The sequence below is a fragment of the Pipra filicauda genome, unplaced genomic scaffold, assembly GCF_003945595.2.
Source record: "Pipra filicauda isolate LSUMZ 115617 unplaced genomic scaffold, ASM394559v2 scaffold7_size6619720_pilon, whole genome shotgun sequence".
Classification (NCBI taxonomy): Eukaryota; Metazoa; Chordata; class Aves; order Passeriformes; family Pipridae; genus Pipra; species Pipra filicauda.
In genome coordinates this window covers 6,533,558-6,553,731 of record NW_024104976.1, presented here as the reverse complement: position 1 = coordinate 6,553,731, position 20,174 = coordinate 6,533,558, and the positions used below count along the sequence as shown (strand labels likewise).

The 20,174-nt window shown below is 57.9% G+C and overlaps 3 protein-coding genes across 4 annotated transcripts in view; 1 reads left to right on the top strand and 2 right to left on the bottom strand.

The window, feature by feature from the left end:
* Positions 1–312: 312 nt before the first annotated feature.
* On the top strand, positions 313–4,559 carry SNX22 (sorting nexin 22). Its single transcript, XM_027741846.2, is given in 6 exon segments — positions 313–414; positions 3,615–3,698; positions 3,809–3,913; positions 3,982–4,076; positions 4,217–4,287; positions 4,417–4,559. Coding segments are annotated over 6 exon segments (567 nt in total). The 5' UTR covers positions 313–345.
* Positions 4,560–4,982: 423 nt separating this feature from the next.
* On the bottom strand, positions 4,983–7,160 carry PPIB (peptidylprolyl isomerase B). Its single transcript, XM_027741845.2, has 5 exons — positions 6,892–7,160; positions 6,245–6,358; positions 6,021–6,114; positions 5,474–5,658; positions 4,983–5,333 (listed from the first exon to the last, which is right to left on the bottom strand). Exons 1-5 carry the CDS (start codon positions 7,045–7,047, stop codon positions 5,211–5,213), a joined length of 672 nt encoding a protein of 223 aa, XP_027597646.1. The 5' UTR covers positions 7,048–7,160; the 3' UTR covers positions 4,983–5,210.
* A 1,411-nt stretch (positions 7,161–8,571) lies between these two features.
* The window catches only part of CSNK1G1 (casein kinase 1 gamma 1), a 101,682-nt gene continuing 90,079 nt past the window's right edge, over positions 8,572–20,174 (bottom strand). Inside the window, exons 13-15 of one of the 2 annotated variants that reach the window (XM_027741841.2) lie at positions 17,054–17,160; positions 14,801–14,824; positions 8,572–11,818 (exon numbers count right to left, since the gene is read on the bottom strand). In XM_027741841.2, the coding sequence (XP_027597642.1) occupies positions 11,764–11,818; positions 14,801–14,824; positions 17,054–17,160 (186 nt within the window). In that variant the 3' untranslated portion in view covers positions 8,572–11,763. The remainder of the gene's footprint in view (positions 11,819–14,800; positions 14,825–17,053; positions 17,161–20,174) is intronic. The other variant, XM_027741843.2, reaches the window with a different exon arrangement.

Sequence of the window (20,174 nt, the reverse complement as noted above, 5' to 3'; positions counted from 1 at the left end):
GGTGTGATGCTCCTGCCCCAACGTGCCCAGGGACGGGTTTGCCCCCTTCAACCTCCCCCCAGCCCCCCACGTGTGGATTTCACCAAAACCGATACCCCTTCTGCCTTAAAAAAGGGAAAACGCAGCTGGGTTCTGACTTCCCACTTTCCTTTCCCCATATCCCTGTAAAGCGGCGTCCCGGCGGCTCCTCCAGTCCCCCCCTTCTTCCCCTTGTGCTCGATGTGGGGTCGCAGGACCCTCCCCTGTGTGCTTTAGGGACCGTGTCCCCGCTGTGGGCGCTCGGGGCGGTCCCTCCCCGGCCCCGCAGCCCTTCCCCGCCCCGCGGCCCCCCCAGCCCCCCGGGCCATGATCGCCGTCTCCATCCCAGCGGCGGAACCCGCGGCGGCTTCGCGCAGCCCCGACAGGGCACACACGGTGAGCGGGGACTCGGGGGGGAGGTTTGGCTGCCCGCGGGGGTCCCCGTCTGCCCAAGAAGGGTGGAGGGGGGAGGTGTCTCTCTCTGCCCCGGGGTCTGGAGGTCCCCAGTTGTCCTCGAGCGTTCCCCGTCTGCCTCGGGAGTGGAGGTCCCTGCGTGTCCCCAGGGGTCCCTGCCGGTGGAGGGGGGTGGGGCCTGGTTCGGGGGTCCCTGTTGGGGGGTCCTCGTCTCTCCCGGCATGGCTCCACGTGCCCTGGGACTGGAGTCCCCCGCGCTCCGGGGGATTTGTCTCCTCCTGCCCCAGGGTTTGAAGGTCTCCAAGTGTCCCCAGGGGTCCCTCACCTGCCCCAGGAGTGGAGGTCCCTGTCTGGGGGGGGCACAGACCCTCTACCTTTGAAAGGGGGGTGGTGGTGTCCCTGGTCGGGGAGTCCCCTCTGCCCCCGTGGGTGGGGGTTACCGTCTGTCCGGGGAGGGTGGATGGGCGTGTCTCCCTCTGCCCCGGGGTCTGGAAGTCCCAGATGTCCCCAGGAGTGACCCATCTGCCCCAGGGGTCCCTGCTGGTGGTGGTGGGGGAGCTGATCCGGGGGTGCCCTCTTGGGGAAGTCCCCGTCTCTCCCGGCATGCCCCCACATCACCTGGGACTGGAGTCCCATGTCCTCCGGGGGATTTGTCTCCTCCTGCCCCAGGGTTTGAAGGTCCCAGGGGTCCCCCAAATGCCCCAGGAGTGGAGGTCCTGCCTGTCCCCAGGGGTCCCTGCCGGCGAGGGGCACGGACCCTCTACCTTTGAAAGGAGGGGTCCCTGCTCTGGCCCTCTGGCCCCCTAGGAGGGGGATACCTGTCTGCCTGGAGTGCCCTCACCCACCCTGGGACTGGAGGTCCCCAAGTTCCCACAGGACACCCCACGTATTCCGGGGAGGAGTTTGTCTCCTGCTGCCCCAGGGGCTGGAGGTCCCCAAGTGTTCCCTGAGGAGTCCCCACCTGCCCCATGGGCTGGAGGTCTCTGCCTGTGCTGGGTCCCTGCCGGGGGCACCCTCTGCCCTTGAAATTGGGGGTGTTCCTCTACCCTCTACCCAGAGGAATCCCCTCTGGCCCCAGAGGGGTAGGAGGGTCTCTGTCTGTCCTCAGGTACCCCCATCTGCCCCAGGCATGTGTGTCCTTCATCTGCCCCGGGGGTGGGATGTCATGAAGTGCCACCCCTCTGTCCCCAAATGCCCAGGAGTGGCAGTCCCTGCCTGCATCCAGGGAATCCCTGCCGGGCCGAGGTGTAGGGGGAAATGACACCGACCCTCTACCCATGGAAGGGGTGGGGAAAGAGTGTCCCTGGTGAGAGTGTGTCCCCTCTGTTCTTGGGGGGAGTCCTTGTCACCCCCTGTGCCCCTGAGGTGCAGGTGTGTCCTTCTCCCAAGTGTCTGGGGGGGGGGTGGTCCCTACCAGTGCACTCTCTACCCCTGAAACCTGGGGTCTGTGGCCCGAGGGGTCCCCTCTGTCCCCAGGGGGTAGCTGGATGTCCCCATCTGCCCTTGGGGATGACGATCCTGGGGCAGGGAGGGGAAGGTCCCCCTTTGCTCAGGAGGTTGGATGTCCCCCCCGTCCCCAGGGTACCTCCTTGCCTGAGGTGCCCCAGTGTAGAGGTCCCCAGCTGCCCCCCTGGTCCTTGCTGGAGGAGGTCACTGGGGTGTCTCTGTCCTGGGGGGTTGCCAGAGGTTGAGGTCCCTGCCTGGGGACCCTCTGTGTTTGAAAGGGGGGAATTCCTGCTGACCTGGGGGATTCCTGCTGGCCCTTGGTGGTGGTGGTGTCTCCTGTTGGCTCCTGATTGCCCCTGTTTCTCCCACAGAGGGTTCCCATCGGCCGGGGAGACGAGGTTCCTCTCCACCTGTCCCAGAGTTTGGGGGCTCCCAAATGCCCTGTGACCCTGTTGAGAGTGGGGCATCCTCTGCCCTGAAAAGGGGGTGTCCCTCTGCCCTGGGGGAGGTCCCTCTGGCACCAGGGAGTTGGTGGGTCCCCGTCTGCTTCTGAGTGGCCCCTCTGCCCTGGGGATGAGGGTCCCTGCCTGCCTTGAATGGTGTAGGGGGTTGTGGGGTCCTGACATGTCCACCCGGACGTCCCCACATGCTCCAAGAGTTCGGGGGGTTCCTGCCTGCCCCCAGTGGTCCTACTGGCTCTCAGGGGTCCCACCTGTCTAGGGGAGCAGGGGGGGAGTGGGGAGAGAGGGGCAGATGGGACTATCTGCCTTGGGGAGTGGAGGTCCCCAGCTGGATCCCCATGGATCCCTGCTTGGGAAGGGGGACACATAGCCCTCGAAAGGGAGGGGACAGGGGTCCTTGGCCCAGGGGGTGCTGGGCAGGGGTCCCCACAGGGTTCCCTACTGAGGTGGGCCCTCTGCCCTTGTATCTTGGCTCAGGGGTTACCCTGTGGCACCATGGGGTGGAGGTCCCTGTATGTCCTCAGGGGTGTCTGCCTGGGGACATTCCACCCTTGAAGGCACTGGGTGTCCCTAGCTGGAGTATTCCCACTGATCCTGGGGAACGGAGGGTGGAGAACCCCTGGTCTGGGGGTTCCCTCTGGCCCCATGGGGAAAGAGCAGGGTCCCCTGCCTGCCTCAAGGGGTGGAGGTCCATGACTGTCCCCAGGTGGGGGGAACCTCACCTGCCTTGGGGAAGGGTGGTTTTTCTCCCTGTCCCAGCAGCTGGAGGTCCCCATGTACCCCTCCCTGGTGTCACCACATGCCCCAGGGGGTGAAGGTCACTGCCAGCCCCAGGGGTCCTGACTGCTCTGGGGTTTGGTGAGGGGTGAGATATCAAACCAACCCCAGGCTGTCACACCTTCCTGATTGATCTGGGAGGGGGCGTCCCATCTGCTTTTGGGGGTTCCTGCCTGCTCCAATGGTGACCTCATCTGCCCCCAGAGGTCTGGGAGTCTACCCGAGAGGCTGGAGGTCTCTGCCTGTCCTGGACAGTGGGAGGGGGTAGAGATTCCCAAGTACCCTCCCTAGGTGGGGAGTGTGTGTGGGAACTGGGGGCTCCTGCCTTCCCTGGGAGGATGATGGGGATGGTGAGGATGAGGATGGCGAGGACAATAACGATAGTGAAGATGATGAGGACGGCGAGGATGATGGGGATGGTGAGGATGATGAGGCCAGTGAGAATGATGATGATGAGGCTGGTGAGGATGAGGCTGATGAGATCTGCCCCCCTTGCAGGTGTTCCGGGTGGAGGTGCTGTGCGATGGCCGGCGGCACACGGTGACCAAGCGCTACAGCGAGTTCCAGGCACTACACAAGCGGGTGAGACCCCCTGGCTCTGCCGGAAGGGGACACAGGGAGGGGACACGAGGAGGCCCAGCCTCATCCTCCCTGGCCCATACTGCCCTGATGCCCTCCACGCTCCACTCCAGATCAAGAAGATCTGCAAGGTGCCCGACTTCCCCCCACGCCATGTCCCCCACTGGATGCCCAAAGCACTGGAGCAGCGCCGGCAGGGCCTGGAGCTCTACCTGCGGGTGAGGTGCGCACAGCGGTGGGGTGGGGTGGGTGTTTTGGGATGCTGACCTGTCCTGGGCCACGGTAGGGTGTCCTGTACCACAACAAGGAGCTGCCCCAGGATGTGCTGGACTTCCTGAAGGTGCGGCGGTGCCAGCAAGACCCCAAGGCCAGCAGCCCCTCGTGAGTAGATGAGTTACTGGTACCACGGTTATCCCGTACGGCACTGGGATCATCCCCCCGACTTGTGCGAAGCACCCCAGGACACGGGGTTGGGGATGACGGGGACAGGCTAGGGGCTGATATCCCCTCTCCCATGGCAGCAGACTCCTGCCTTCCCAGCGCCCTGTCATCGGCTTCTGCTCCGATCCATACGTGGGGCTAGGTGACACTGGTAAGGAGCAGGACCACAGAGAAGGTCCCCAAAACCTCCAAAAGGCTCTCCTGGGTCCCTAAAAGATGTTTTTCCTTTAATGGGGCTCAGGAGGGAACCAGCTGCTCCAGCTCCCTCCTCTCCTTGCAGATCTGCTCCCCAACACTGTCCTCACTGGGGTCTTGCAAGGCCTTTACCTCCCTCCAAGCTGCACCCCCGGCCAGGCAGTGCCTTGAGCCCCTGGAATGCCAGGCTCCCAGGCACCCACCCAGCTCCCAGGGCTGCAGTGGTGAGGAAAAGATCCTCACCTGTGGTGAAAATGACTCCTCCCCACTGGACTGGGGCAGGAAAACTGGGTGGGAGAACCCAAGGGGACAGTGGGAGACACAGCTGCTCTCCCGCCACCATCCAAAGTGCCTTTTCTGAGAGAGTAGGAGCTCTGCCTTCTTCCCAATATTTTGGGGTTGTGTTGGAGCCTTTGGATGCTGAACCATGCTGGAAAACCCCTCTGCATCTGGCTTTGGTACAATAAATCTCTTGGATTTCACTGCCTGGCAAAGTGCTGTGCTGTGGAATTCTGTGAAGCAAACCTGGGGCCAACTGTGGCACTGCTCCCAGCTGGATGGGATGTAGAAGGGAGATGGAAGGCTGATGGGTGCACACAGGTGAGGGATGGGAAGGGATCTGCACCCCCATGAAGGTAGGAGAGAGGCAGCTCTTTAAAAAACACATTGGTCACATTTATTGGAGCATGTGCTTCTTACAAAAGTGATGGAAGAGGAGCCCGTGCCCCGTCCCACTGGCTGGGAGAGGGGCCTGGGCAGTGGGACACAGCAGGACCCCGTGGCTGCTCCCCTGCCCCAAGAGTGGGGCAGCCCCAGGCCCGTGGCCCCCTCATGCCCCAGCAGGTCCCCGGTGCCGGCCCTGCCACCCCCACTGGTCCCTCACTCTTTGGCGATGGCAAAGGGCTTCTCCACCTCGATGGTGCCGCAGTCAACGATGGCAACGTCCTTTAGGGGCTTGTCCCGGCTGTCGGTCTTCGTGTTCTCCACCTTCCGCACCACGTCCTGGGTGGAGGGGAGGTGTGAGAGTAGGACACACAGGCAGAGACAGCTTGGCCAACCCCTGTCCCTCTCCAGGTGCCTCCCAGCCCATTCGCCTGCCCAGTCCCACTCTCCCTGGCCCCCTTTTCCCCCTGGGCCCTCACCATGCCCTCCAGCACTTTGCCAAACACCACGTGCTTCCCGTCCAGCCACGGCGTCTTCACGGTGGTGATGAAGAACTGGGAGCCGTTGGTGTCCTTGCCAGCATTGGCCATGCTCACCCAGCCTGGCCCATAATGCTTCAGCTTGAAGTTCTCGTCAGGGAAACGGTCCCCATAGATGCTTTTTCCTAAGGGTGGGGACAAAAAGGCAGTGTTGGGGTGATGATGGTGGTGGGGGAACGAGCACTTCCACAGTAGGGATGAACACCAATGCCACAGGGAACCATGAGCTATGGGCTGCTGGAGGGAGCTGGAAGCCCCCCATGAGCTGGGCAAGGAGGGTCATGCCCCCAGGGACCAGAGCAGGAGGCTCCCAGCACCCCAGTTACCCCAGCACCCAGCTCTGCTCTGAGGCCAGGTCTTTATGAACTCCATGCCCACTCATTCCTACATTGCTCCAGCTCCACACTGGTTCCAGGGCAGCCAGGCAGCTGTTGGGAACGTGGCTTCTGCTTCACTCCCAGACAGTGGCTGGATTGGGCCAAGTTACCTCCAGTGCCGTCACCGCGGGTGAAGTCTCCTCCCTGAATCATGAAGTCCTTGATCACACGGTGGAACTTGCTGCCCTTGAAGCCAAATCCTTTCTGGAAGTGGGGAGGCAGAACACGGAGTGAGGCAAAGGGACGGCCCAGAGCTCCCTGCACCCAGCACTGCCCCAGGTCAGTAGGAGCCTCCCAGGGGCCGGTGAGGCCCAGGGGGCCGTGGGCCCCTCACCTCTCCGGTGGCCAATGCCACAAAGTTCTCCACTGTCTTGGGCACTGTCTTGCCAAAGAGCCCAATGACGACACGGCCCACATCCTCCTCCCCAATCCGCAGGTCGAAGAACACCTTGGGGGGTGCAGGAAGGTTAGGAGGACACCACGGGAGCCACACTCACCTTGTTGGGCCAACCCACCTCCCAAAAGTCCCACTCACCCAGTCCAACCAGGCCCAAAATCTCACTGGGTCCGGTCTCCCCCGCCTCCCTGCCTGCATCCCCTCACCCCACAATCTCAGCTGGGCTCCTCCAACCCAGGCCTTCAGCCCAGGCCTCTCCCACCCCATCTAGGATCTCCTCACCCCACGGTCCTTCCTCCTCACTCCAAGCTGGGCCTCCCCCACCTCAGCTCCCCCCAAGCTGGGCCAAGTTGCCTCCAGGCCTCCTCCGCCCATCCCAGACCCCCCCATCCCAGCTGTCCGTCCCTCCCAAGCCCTCCTCCCTCACGGCCTCCCACCACACCCTCCCCTCCCCTCCATCCCGGCCCCCTCAGCCCCAGACACCCCTCAGCCCATCCAGGTCCCCCTCACCCCAACAACCCCGTCGAGGCCTCCCCCGCCCCATCCGCGTCCCCCACGCCGGCTCCGGCCCGGCCCCCCCCGACCTTGGCGGTGACCTTGGGCCCCTTCTTGCGCTCGTCGGCGCGGGAGGCCGCGGGCAGCAGGAGCAGGAGGGCCGCGCCCAGCGCCGCCGCCGCCACCAGCACCTTCATCCTGCGCCGCTCGCAGCCCGGCCACAGCGCCCGCCGCGCCGCCGGCATCCGGCCACGCCCGCCGCGCACCCCCACCCGCGCCGCGCGGTGGTACCGCCCTCGCTGCCGCCTGCCCGCTCCGCCCGCCCGGGCGCGACCAACAGCGGCCGCGAGGGGGGGGGAGGTGGCGCCTTCCGGCCGGGCGGGGCGCGGGCGGCTGCCACGTTGCCCCTCGCTGAGCGGCCGCGGCGCTGTCAATCAAGAGCGGGCTGGCGTGATGATAGGACGTCGTAGGGAAGAAGGCGGGAGAGGGGCGGGGCCGAGGGGTGTCGGCGGCCAATGTCGGCCGGAGAGCGGAGGGCGGGGTGTGAGGGCAGCCGGGGCCCGTGAGCCGAGGTCGGTGTGTCCCGGTGTCCCTCCCCCGAGGCCCCCTGGGGCGGTGTCCCCAAGGCCACTGTGTCCGGTGTCCCCCCGAGCCGGTGATCCGGGGCCGTTGTGTCCCCGGTGTCCCCGGGTCCGGTGTCCCCAGGGGCAGGGGGACACTGAGCGGCCAAAACAAAGGAGCGCTCGATCCCCCCGGGAGGCCGAGCAGTGCCCCGGTGCAGCCAAATGGCTGCGAGTCAGTGTCAGTGAGCAGAACGGCGTTATAAAGATGCCACCCGAGAGCCAAACAGCACCTTTGGAGCAGCTGTCACTGTCCCCACACAGGGAGAGCACTTGAACAAAGATGTTCCCGTGCTTGGAACCTGCTCCACGCTGGAATCGCTCTTGGGACACTTTCCCCCCCACTTCCTAGCCTTAAATGTAGCTTTTTTTAGTATGAGCTCTCATTGCCTGTTCCCAAAAATTGGTTTTTGGGATACATGTGCTCTGGCAAGGATACAAACCCCAAGCATCTCCTCCCTGGCCCTTAGAACCTGCGACTTCACCTTTGAGGTTTGTCTTTTGGGGGACTGACACTGACACTAAATAAAGCTGACACTAAATTTAGCTGACACTAAATAAAAACGTAATCCCCACATCTTCAACTAACTCCAGGATTTGTAATCACAGATCAGTTTGGGTTGGAAAGGACCTTTAAAAGTCCAACTCCTGCCATGGGCAGGGACATCTTCAGTGATGGTGCTAAGCTGCAACACCACAGTCACTCCTGTGTGCTTCCAGCCTGGTCACTCCTGCTATTTAAGAGGATTTGGGCTTCTCTCACTCCCTTTTTCAGTTTTTATCCCACAGCCTGATCCACTCTTCAGTCTTGCCAGGGGAAGAGGTGAGGCGGGCAGGTCCCAGCACCCCTTTCCTGTGGTCCCTCTCAAGGGTTGCCCCAGGACAAGGCATCCCATTACCCAGGACAGCTGAACTGGCAATGTGCAGCCACAGGGAGAAGGGAAATCAGTGCCACCATGCCTTGGCCAATCTGCGGGGCCAAACCATCCATGGCTCAACACGAAGTTGTTGAGAGGGTCCTGCCAGGTCCCACCCCCTGCACCGTCCCCTCCAAAGAGGGCTCAGTGCCCAGCGGAGCCAAAGGAAGACAAAACACAAGCGCAGTGCTCAGGCTGAGGTAATAAATACGTCTATTCATGGAGAACAATGCAGCAGTGCAATGTTTTATTGAAAAAAAATAATAATAATCATCTCACTTGATACCTCAGAAGACTGCATCGCAACGTTGGCGGGCTGAGCCGCAGAGAGACACGTCGGAGACCAGCCCAACCCCCAGGGAGCCCCCAGAGAGCCCCCTCCCCTCCAACCCCAGGGTTTCCCCGCTCTGACCGCTCCCAGCAAGGAGAGGAGGGTTTGCCCAGGTTAATGCCCTGCGTCCTACCACAGCATGGCTGGCTCAGTCTGGCTGCATCTCCTCGTCACCTCTGAGCTCCCTGGGGACAGCGGTTCCCTCAAGAACGGGACTTGCTGTTAACCTGCTTTATTTGCCTTTTTTTTTTTAATTTTTTGTTAAAAAGCCACCCCACATCTTTGCCCTTTTTTTTTTGAAGAGTCCAACGTACGATTATAGTGCAAGAGGGCTTGGTACAAGTGAGCATTACCAGCATGCCGTGGGGGGACAGTCCTCCCCTACAAACACATCATCGTAGGATTAAAAGAACATCATATCTCTGGAGAGAAGCCGTAGTGGGTCACCATGAAACAGCTTTCAAACCAACCCACTTAAAACCAAGGTCAGGAAAGTTTCTAAACAATCAAATACATTCACTTAAAAAAAAAAAAAACTGAAACAAAAGAAACCAAAAACATTTAAGAACAAAACCTGTTGAGATGGCCCCTTTCCCCCCCGCCCTCCCTCACCCTGCAAACACTTACATATGCTGCAACTACAAGCTGCTCCTTGAGTGGAGGCAGCGAGGAATGACCAAACACGGCAGGAGATGCAGAAGGAATCGAGTTCTGGTGACAGGCACTTAGTGGGGCTTGGGAGGGCAGCAACAGAAGTGTCTCAGGGCCTGGCTCCATCTGCAGCGGGCAGGGCGGCTCCCGAGGAGCTCCCATGCCCATGGACCCTCCTCCCAAGATGCCAAACCATGGTTTCCTACAGCAGAGAGGGGAACGCCTGTGCCAGAGACAGATACAGGGCTCCTGGGAGCCCCTGGCAGCAGAGGAGTTTGGGAAGAGAAAGGTGGAACGTGGCCACGGTCCCTGTCCTCCCTCTGGCGGGAGGGGACAAGAGGGTGAATGTCCCGGCGGGAGGTGAGGGGTCCCCTTCCTGCCTCCTTCCTGCCTTGGCCCACAGCATGGCTGGAGGAAAGCGCTTTGCAAAGGGAAAAAGGGGTGCATGTGTGAGCTGAGAGCTCCTTGGGATAAGGCATGGAGAGAACATGGCCAAGAGACACCCCGGGGGATCCCGGTGAGGAGCGAGGCCTTTCTGCTCTAACCAGTGTCCTGCCTGTCTCAGGGATGCACGAGGAGCAAGCCCAGAGCTCCCTGCCCAGGGCGATCTCCTGCCCTCTACACCCACTTCTACCCAGCCCGGGGAACTGAACCTCCTGGGAATGCCACTCTGTGAACTCCAAGCTATGCAGATCATCATTAAAACAAATAAAAGATAATGAGATCTAGTCTCTCCCTTTCCTCCCTTCATGCTCTCCAGGATTTTGGGGTGAGCTAGGCCCCAGTTTATGACAAGCAAGTCCCTCAAGTGAACAGTCCCTGCCTGGTCTGGTGTCATATATCGAAAGACTAAGTCCAAGGAGCTTATTCACATTGTTCCCAACAGCTGCTCGAGTTCTCCCACAGCCCTGCCACCTCCTGGGAACCCCTGGGCAGCCTCAGCCTCCTCTGATTTGGGAAACACTGCAGCAGGAGGCAAGATTTCCTTGTTTTTACGGGTGTGCAGAGTGCCCCAAGCCCTTTCCTTGCTATTGGTTTGGCTCAAAGTGGTGCAGAACCGTGGCTGCTCTGGGGGGTGGGACGGTGTCCCCCACTCCCAGCCCCACGCTCATGGAGAGGACATAAAGGCTATTCCAGTCAAACCTATCTGACCATCGGGAAATGGGATCAGTGTTAAGGCATGAAGTATCCTCTCCCTGCCAGGGAAGCTTTGCTCCTGCTAAGGTGTTCTCACAGAAGGTTCACAACCACCCCACAGAGGGATTTGGGAACGCTGCCCAGCTGCCCACACTTTGGGAAATGGCTGCTTCCCAGGAACCTCAATCCAGATCTACCTCTTAAACCAGCACAAATTCCTCTGGCTCAGCAAAGCCGATGCCACTCCCTCCTGCCAACACCGGGTGACGGCCTCGCGTCTCCCAGCCAGCTGGGTCAGGCACGGCATAGGAAACCATGGAAGGGACATTCACCGGCAGCTAGGAAGGGTGAGTGGAAATTCAAGTATGCTTTCCTCAGCGTGTGCCCCAAGGCGGACGTTGGGAGCCCCAGCCTGGCACGAGGGTCCTGGACATCCCCACTCGAGGGCATTCTGTGCATCCACCGTCTTCCCCGCTGGATGTCTGCCTGCGCTGGCGCGGCCACGGAGAGATCCACAGATACAATGTGCATCTGTAAATGCTAAAAATAATAAAAAGTGCAACGACGTCAGCTTCTTTAAAACAATCCACATTGCTCTGTTACCGTCAGAGGAGGGAGGTGTCAAGGGAGCCGGAAAAAAAACCCTAACTGGAACAGTAGATTGCAAATTTCTCACAGCTTGCACATTACAGTGTAACTGTTCCCAAGGAGCCGCAGAGGGAACCTGTCTCTTCCTGCTGCAGCGGTCAGGCCCTTCTCCCAGCAACTCTCCTGCCTGCCTCACATCCTCCTGCCCTCTCTACAGCCAATCAATCCTATTGGATTTCTTCACTTAATTAAGGAGGGAGGAGGACGGAGGAGCACAGAGCGCAGGGGAGGGAGGGGAGGAAAGTGAGCAGGAACTAAGCACAGTCCTCAGGTTTGCGTGAACGATGCCTTCGCCGTAAACAAGGGGAAGGAGGGTCAGCCAGCCAGCCCCCCTCCCAGGGCGACCAAGACCTGAGCCAGCCACAGTCCTGGTCCCAAAAGGAGCTTCAGGCTTGGAGTGAACGAGGGAGACCATTCAGCAGATCCACCCCAGAGTGGTTTGTTTTGGAACGTTTTCTTCTCTTTTTGGTTTAAAATGTCACTTGTTTTTTTTTTTTTGTTTGTTTTTTTTTTTTTTTGTTTTTGTTTTGTTTTGTTTTTCTCTCTTCCTCCTCTGCCTCATCCTCCTCCTCCTCCCCCCTAAAGAGAAGCCCCTTCCAGTGATTCAGGGCAGGAGCTGCAGGCGCGGTGGTTCCTGCAAGGCCCAGGAGGCACCGGTCACTTGTGACGCTGAGCCGTCTTCTTCCGTTTCCTCTTAAAGAAGCAGCAGCACCTGGGACACAAAGGACAAGGAGAGTCAGCCCCATGCCCAGCACCAAGTCCTGGCAACCCCAGGAAGTCCACACTGCCCCGGGGTCCCTGTGTTGGCCACATGCAACAGCACCTCTGCTCGACAGGCCCGGACACACCTTTGGCCCCTGGAATGGTCAGCAGGGGCTGGTGGATGGTGATCCCACCAGCCCAGACTGGGAGACCACCAGTGAGCCGTGTGGTGAGGGGATCCACCACCGGGCCCCTGAGCTGGCTGGGCTTCTCCCTCCCAAGGCTTTACGGGGGCAGGAACACAAGGAGCCATCTGGGAAAGCAGTAAATCAGTATCCAGGTGCTCTGTTCCCTCTGTCCGACAGAGGAAGTGGACTGGGACAGTGAGCCCTGGCTGCTCTTCCCAGCCATGAGACCCATGGTTTTCACCACTGTTCACTAAAAAGACAAGTTCCAAAGAGACCTTGGCTCTGGGACCAGGTTTCTTTACTGAACCTTTCACCAGAGCTTCCACATCGGATCAATCACTCAGCGCCAGGATGCAGAACCCCTGCTTCTTTCCCCATCTGATGCAAGGGAGGTGCACAAGCCCAGGGATTAGGGGAAGCAAGAAGGATGGAGAGTGGAGGCTGAGGTGGGGAGAGGAACGCCCAACACAGTTGCACCATGAGGAGTGATGGGTTCCCCGTGGGATACACTGGGAGCAGTCACCCAGATCCTATAGTCCTGCTGGCTTCCTACAGAATCCCTTGGTGCTGAAGGTGTATCTATCTTCCTGCCCTCAGCCCACTGCCAGGAATACTCTGCACAGGTGCTTGTTCTGTGCAAGTTCTCCTGAGCTACGTGTCTTTCTCCATGTGCCAGGACAGCCACCTCTGGAGAAGTCTGGGTGATGCTGGAAGACTGCTCTTCCAGGCTGGTGGAAGGGATGCCTAGCTAAGCAGTCAGAGTAGACCACAGAATCATAGAAGATCCTGACTTGGAAGGGACCCACAAGGATCATCAAATCCAGCTCTTGGCCCTGCACAGGACACCCCCAAGAATCCCACCGTGTGCCTGAGAGCATTGTCCAAACACTTCTTCAACTCTGGCAGGCAAATGTGAAGATGCAAAGACCATTTTCTCCCACAATCATCTGTCACCAACAGACTAAAAACATTTAAAACCACTGTAACAACTTCTCCAAACTATTTTCTGCTGGGTCCTTTGTGGAATGGTGGCATTACACCTCCATCCTCTCAGAGCTGGAGGAACAGATTCATTCCTACTCGCATCCCGAAGGTGCTTGTCCCTGGGTGCATGAGCCTTTCTATGGGGTGCAAAAGTGATGGGTGACCACCACCACGCTGTGAGCATGGATTGTCTGTTGAGGAGAGCAAATCCCTGTCACAAAACCCTGTGGGAGAGCCCCCACAGGGCCCACAAGAGGGACTCCTCCCACCGCACGGACTAAGGGCCAGGAGAAAAAATGTCCATGGTTTGTCTCAAGGTTCCTGACCAGGCCCAGTTTGGAGGTGGGATGAGGAGAAATGCCAAGCCCTTGTTCTTGCAGGAGCCTCCATCACTGCCCACCCACCCTGAGATGTGTGTGTGCCGCCTGCAGCCCCCCTTGCCCAGGCTGGAACCCCCACCCCAGGACAGCTCTTGTGTTTTGTTGTCCCAGGCCATCTGCCCCCTCCTCCTGCTTTAACCTGTCGCAGTATTATTCTCCCACAGCAGCCACCTTCCTTCATGACATGGGCAATGGTGGGTAAGGGGGAAGGTCATGGGGAGAGAGGATGGAGGATGCACGAGTGATGGTTTTGCATGCAGCGGGTAAGGGAAGAAGAGGCTGAGCAGCACTCGACTCCTTGGGTACCCAACAAAGGGAGCTGACTGACTTCTGGCTTTTCGTTGTGACTGTCTTTTTAGGCTCTTACTCAGAGGTCTAGGGAAGGGTTCAGGAAAGGAAATCCTGGCAGGTCAGACAGGCAGAGGCAAAACACCAAAATAAAAGAATAAGGCAGGCTGACAATTACAGAACGTGATCTCTCTGCATGCAGACAATGCCCAAGAGAACAGCCCCAGACTACGACATACAGAGAAGCCAGAGATGCCAGAGGTATTGGAGGTGATGCCTATGGAGAGCAGGGCAGAGGCAGTCAGTCTCCCATCCAACAAGGACATTCCTCACAGCACACGGGCCTGGTCCCCTCACTCTGGGGCCATTCCCACCCATCAGCCCTCCCTGAGATACAAATTCCTCATGTGAATCTCCACTTGGTCCCCTGCTTACTGGGTATGTGGCTTCCCCAAGGGGCAGGAGGGAGGGAACATCTCCATGGGACAACCTGAGACTGGGATGCTACAGCTGCAGCTTCGAAACCCTGATAAAGCCCTGAGCTGGGCTTGGACCAGTGCTAATCCCAACTCTTCCATCCTTTCTTTCCTGGAGACATCCATTCACCTGCACCTCAGCTGGCTGAAAAGGAGTTGCCTCCCACCCACTCTCTCCAAGTAGGGGCTCTGTCACTAATGAGGACTCCATAGTCTTGTCTTTCCATCCTCTCTGGCCTGTGCTTCTCCAGAGGAGACTCTCCAAGGAAGTGACTGCCTCCCCAGGATACCCAGCACAGGGTTTTCCCTCCATAATCGTCTGCGTGAGGAATTCCTGCAAGAGGCCCAGCAAGCCTGGTCCCAACTCTGCCCAACTCCATCAGGCATCATCTGCTCAGGGACATAAACGTTTGGGGGAGATGGAAAGCCAAATAGGAAAAGATTAAAGTCTGATTTTACATCCATGTGTTCAGAGATCAGCCGAATTGCTCGGCCTAGTGTGGCCGCTCGGACACAGCCCACACCCTCCCCAGTATTGCATGTGGCCCTAAAATCAAAACAGCTCTGGGTTGGCTTTGACTTTGTGCTTTTTTAGGGTTTGGTGGGTTTGGTTTTGCCAACCCCAGTCTAGTCTGGTCCGCTCCCCCTTGCATGTGGACTGGAGAGAGGGACTCACCACAAGTTGAGCATTTTCAGGCAGCTACAGAGAGTGTAGAGAAAAAACACAGAAAGGAAGAAAGAGCGATTAGTTCACAGAGGTGGGATGGAAGCGAGTCACCGCAGCCATGCAAACATGCAGTGCAGAGGCAGACACACACCAGGCCTGCCCGCCGCCCGCCCCAGCCCTCACACCACCTCTGCCCTCGCTGTGGTGCCGCTGACAGCCGCCACCTTCTCCAGGGGTTTTCCACCTTCCCCCTGTTTGCCATGGAGGTACCAGCCCCATCAGGTTCTTATCTGGGGCTGGGATCAGAAAGCGACTCCAGGCCACCATCTGCTCTTGTGCCCTGCAGCTCCAGCAACAGCAGGGCCTGATGATGGATCTACACTTGGAATCAGCCCTCCAGCAGAATCCATGTCTGGGATCAGGAGCTTTTCTCCAGCACACCACAGGCAGAAGCACTGGCACAGCTCTGCCCTCTGGAATGCCAGGGAAAGCCCCTTCTGCTCTTGCACATTGTCTCAAAACACGATGCCCAGCTCCAGCTCCTGCCAGCTTTCTCTGGCACACTTTGCTGCAGAGCACAATCCCAAAGTCCTTTGCCCTTCTCGTGTGCCTGAGGGGATTTCTGATCACAGATGTGAGGAAAGATGAAGCCAGTGCTCCCCGTGGTAAGCGGAATGAAGAGGACTATGCTTGGGAATTACAATAGACCCCAAAGCTGTCAGTGCAAAGCAGTTTATGCTCTGCTTCCCAGCACTGCCAAAACCAATTTGGGAGCACACAAACAAGGGCTGGAGAGAGACAGACTAGCTCCATGTCCCTGAGGGACAGGGCCTGGGCAGCACAGCTCTCCCATGCTCCTTCCCACCTGCCTTGATGTCTCCCCTGTACATGGAGGGGGGTGTGGACAATGACCTCACTGCAGGAACATGGGCTGGAGGTGTTCCTGGTACTTCCTTGCACTGGGTTGTTGTATCAGAACTGTTAAGAGTGACAATGTGCTGCATCCTAGGAGCCACATGCCTGGGGGGGACTCCCTTCAGAGCCCGTGACGCCAAACTGGTGGTCCCTGCCGGCCACACTAAGAGGAATGTTGCCCACTCTGCAACCTGCACCCCAAGATATCCCCCACCCTGCTGAGCCTGATGAGGAGCCTGCACCAAATCCAAGGCTTGCTTCTTGGGCTCAGAGAAGGTGTGCCTGCTACTGCTGGGATCAAGGCCAGGCCAGCTACCAGCGAACAAGATCCAGCACAGGTGCTTCCCGAGGGAGAAGAACAGAAGACCTTCAGGACAACCAGCACAGATGACACATACCCAGGGACCTTTCCCTTCCACATACTCTTCCTTGCACCTGCCAGTTTTCCTCTTCACCCAGGAGTGCCCACAGAGGTTGGGGCAAACGATGTGGGACAAGCAGCACCAGTATCACCCAATCAAATAATAACCAGGCAGCTGGGCCACGTCCCAGCACTGACCAGTTCAAAGGCAGCTCTGGCCCCACTGACCCCTTGCTTGGGGAGTGCCAGGATTCCGCGGTGACCCACCAGAGACCTGGTCTAGTTCAGAGGCAGAGAGAAGGTGCCATGTTGAGGATCATGCAAAAGGTAACATGATGGTGCCGGAAGCAGCACGTGTGCACAGGAGGCCAAAACGGGCAACACAGCAACTTTGGACATCCGTTCTCACTCCTGATCAGAAGCTACAGGAGAGGTCAGTTCAGAAGGAGCACCTTCTCCCCCACAAGCTGCTTCTGGTTCCTCTCATTCAGCTTCCATAGAGCTGGACCAAGACAACCTACAGGGAGAACTACCCATCCCTGTAGGAGTTACTTTTGCACCGTTCTGGATACTTGGCACTCACTTCTCACAGCCAGAAATAAAGTGTCAACTCTCAGACCAATGATCTCTTCACTGAGCTGTGCTTGAGCTACTCCTACACTCTCAGCACGTTCTCCCTTTGGAAAGGGGGATGCTCCCCAGGATTCCTGAAATCAGCTCCCAGTATTTTGGGATCTGTGCCACCATCTACCTGGCAGGACATGCTCTGAGTAAGAGTTACGTTCTCCAGGCATGACAAGTGTCAAAGAGAAGCAGCAGCAGCAGCAGCAGCACTGAAGGCACCATGCACAAAAGCAGCAATATGCAAGGAAAAGGGCACGGGACACGAGCATCGAGTACTTTCCCACAGGAAAACATCCCCACTCGCTTCCCAGGAGGAGGATTAATGACCAACCAGTGGAAAGCCTGTTGTAAAGCAAACGTACTTAGCTTCCTCCACCACCTCCACCTCTGCCTGCGCTGTGATGGGCGCGTTGGAGTGTGCTCCCGTCGGGTCATCCACGTTCAGCTCCCCGTTGGTCGAGCTCACCACCTAAACACAAAGGAACGCCCCGTTAACGAAGCTCCCCAACAAGGAATGCTGTGGGAATGGGAAATCTGCAGGATAACCGTCTGCTCTTTGCATGCTGTCAGCAGGCTCAGGTTCTGTGGGTGCCTTTCAGTTGCTGGCCTGGTCCATCCCAAGCAGAGCAGCAGGAAGGGGACTGTTCCCTAATTCCCACTCCCATGCCCACCACATGTCATTCTGGCTTTGGGAGGCCACTTTGGGAGTGCAGCCACTGGTGTAAGCACTGCCAGCCCTATATAGACACATGATATAGATAATGTTGATTGTTTTACCCTGATGCTTTTACAGGTGAGCGGCTGATCCTGTTGCCTGGCAGCACCATGGGCAGAAGCCACTCCAGAGCCACCAGTCTCACTCCTTACACAGCTGGTTTTTGGAAGTATGTCCTCGCCTAAAAGCTATTGACGTGGTCTCTCATCTCTTTCTGCCTCACAGCTGCCATGATGGCTCACTTCAGCATTTCCATTACAGTGATGACCATCCAGCTCCCAGCTCGTGGCAGCTGGATGATTAATCACTGCTCCACTGCCACAACAACCACCAAGGAAGCCTGCATGGGATGGAGGTTTGGCTGGCCCTTCCACACTCCAGCTGGATGTTAGGACAGGCACCTGGAACTGCTCCTGGCTCCAGAGCTGTAAGGATGCCTGCTTCCCCCTCCTGCTCCTCCTCTTCACCTTTCTACAAGGCAAAAGGAGGCATCTCCTGTGAGGGGGGAGTCAAGGTGCTACCCAGAACTCCTGGTGGCTCTGGATGACCTGACCACCAGATATGAAGGGAAGGGAGCCCTTGCAGCAGATGTCCCCTCACTGCTCAGCACATCCATCCATGCTCATTTCGAACACTTCAGTCCTACCAGCAGCTGCTGTTTCTGCCCACCAGGCCCCAAGGAGGGTGGGTCCTGCCAAGGTGGGTCAGGACTCAGCTCATGTGATGCTCAGAGCTCTCCTCAAGTGACAACCCCTTGGCTTCTCTTCACCCCTCTCCCAGACTCATCATGCCGTGGGCCCACCCGGGTTCTCCAGACTCCCACGCGACTCTGCAACGCTGGCGCTTAATTGTGCTGTTCCCAGGGCTCTTCCCACACTTTGTTAAGCTACTTGTTCAGTTCCATTTTCCAAAAGGTTTTGATTTTCCTCCTCGCTTTTCATGTGCTGCTGCCTCATTTTCAGGTGACAAATTCAGCCTTAAAGGAACCGGTGGCTCAAAGGTGCCGACGCCCCCCTAAGGGTTCAGCACGAGCTGGGGTGTCTGTTGAGAAACAATTCCAGTCTCTGCAGCCACACACAGCACATTTTTTGTTCTCAGCTGCATGTAAGCAGAATTTTAATGCTTACAGTGGCACATGGAGGCTCATAAACTGCTTAGGTAGCTGCATTAGTGCTGTAGCTACAAGGAAACCATTCCCCTTACATTAAGAAATATGAATAAAAACATCTACTCGGTACTGAGTGCTGGAGTCATACAATCACAGAGCAGTTTGGGTTGAAAGGGACCTTTAAAGCTCAGCTCGTTCTATCCCCTGCCATGGACAGGGACACCTTCCACTAGACCAAGTTGCTCCAAGCCCCGTCCAGCCTGGCCTTGAACACTCCTGTCCCTGTCTGCTCACATCTGAGATCAGAGCTACATATTTATCAGTTCCTCCTTGTCTTTGTTTCTCTGCTACTCAGTAAAATATCTTTAAATGAAAAAAGGAACATGACTAATCAAGCCAAAAAAATCATTCAACCCAATCAAGTATCAGGAAAAAGTAAACATTTCAACCTAATCTGCATTTCCCTAAGGACATCCTGCACTACCCGTGTCCTCGGCTCAGCTCTGGCCCACTCCAGGTACTAATTCCCATTTCACCAGAGCCAATTTTCAGAGTGTTGTGTCTGACAGCAAAGCGAGCTCTCACAGCAAACCTCTGCCAAAGGGGCAGCGATATCAGTGTTCCTGTTTGCTTAGGTGATTCCTGCACCTTCTCTTCAGCACATCCAGCCAGCTCACTCTGGCACCAGTGTAAGAAGGTCCCTCAGTGACCCTGGGTGACAACCTGACCAGGTAGGACTTCACAGAATCACAGAATGGTTTGGGTTAGAAAGGACCTTAAAGCTCATCTTGTTCCCACCCCCTGTCAAGGGCAAGGACACCTTCCACTAGCCCAGGTTGCTCCAAGCCCCATCCAACCTGGCCTTGAACACTTCCAGGGATGGGGCAGCCACAGCTGCTCTGGGCAACCTGTGCAAGGGCCTCCCCACCCTCAGGGGGAAGGATTTCTTCCCAATATCCCATCTAACCCTGCCTCTGGCAGTGGGAAGCCATTCCCCCTTGGTCTGTCCCTCCACACCCTTGTCCAAAGTCCCTCTCCAGCTCTCTTGGAGCCCCTTTAGGCCCTGGAAGGGGCTCTAAAGTCTCTCTGGAGCCTTCTCTTCTCCAGTTGAACATCCCCAGCTCTCCCAGCCTGGCTCCAGAGCTGAGGGGCTCCAGCCTTCAGAGCATCTCCGTGGTCTCCTCTGGACTTGTTCCAACAGTTCCATGTCCTTCTTGTGCTGCTGGACCCCAGAGCTGGAGGCAGCTCTGCAGGGGGGGTGTCACCTGAGCAGTGCAGACGGGCAGAATCCCCCCTCCCCTGCTGCCCACGATGTGGGATCAGTCCAGGGCATGAGGGGTTTCCGGGCTGGGGCATGTCCAGCCTCTCATCCACCAGCACTCCCAAGTCCTTCTCCCCAGGACTGCTCTCTGTCTGTTTATCCCCAGTCTGGATCGATACCATGGGTTGCCCCAACACAGGTGCAGCACCAGCACTTGGTCTTCTTAAACTGCATGAGATTCCCATGAGTCCACTTCTTGAGCTTTTCTAGCTCAAGACATTGTTCATTCCTTGTTCATAAACAGGAATTTTTCAGGAATTAAAAAACTTATTGGTAGTGCCACCTCCAACACTGTCACACATCCCCTTCCAGTGCAACCATCCAGAGATGCACCTTGTG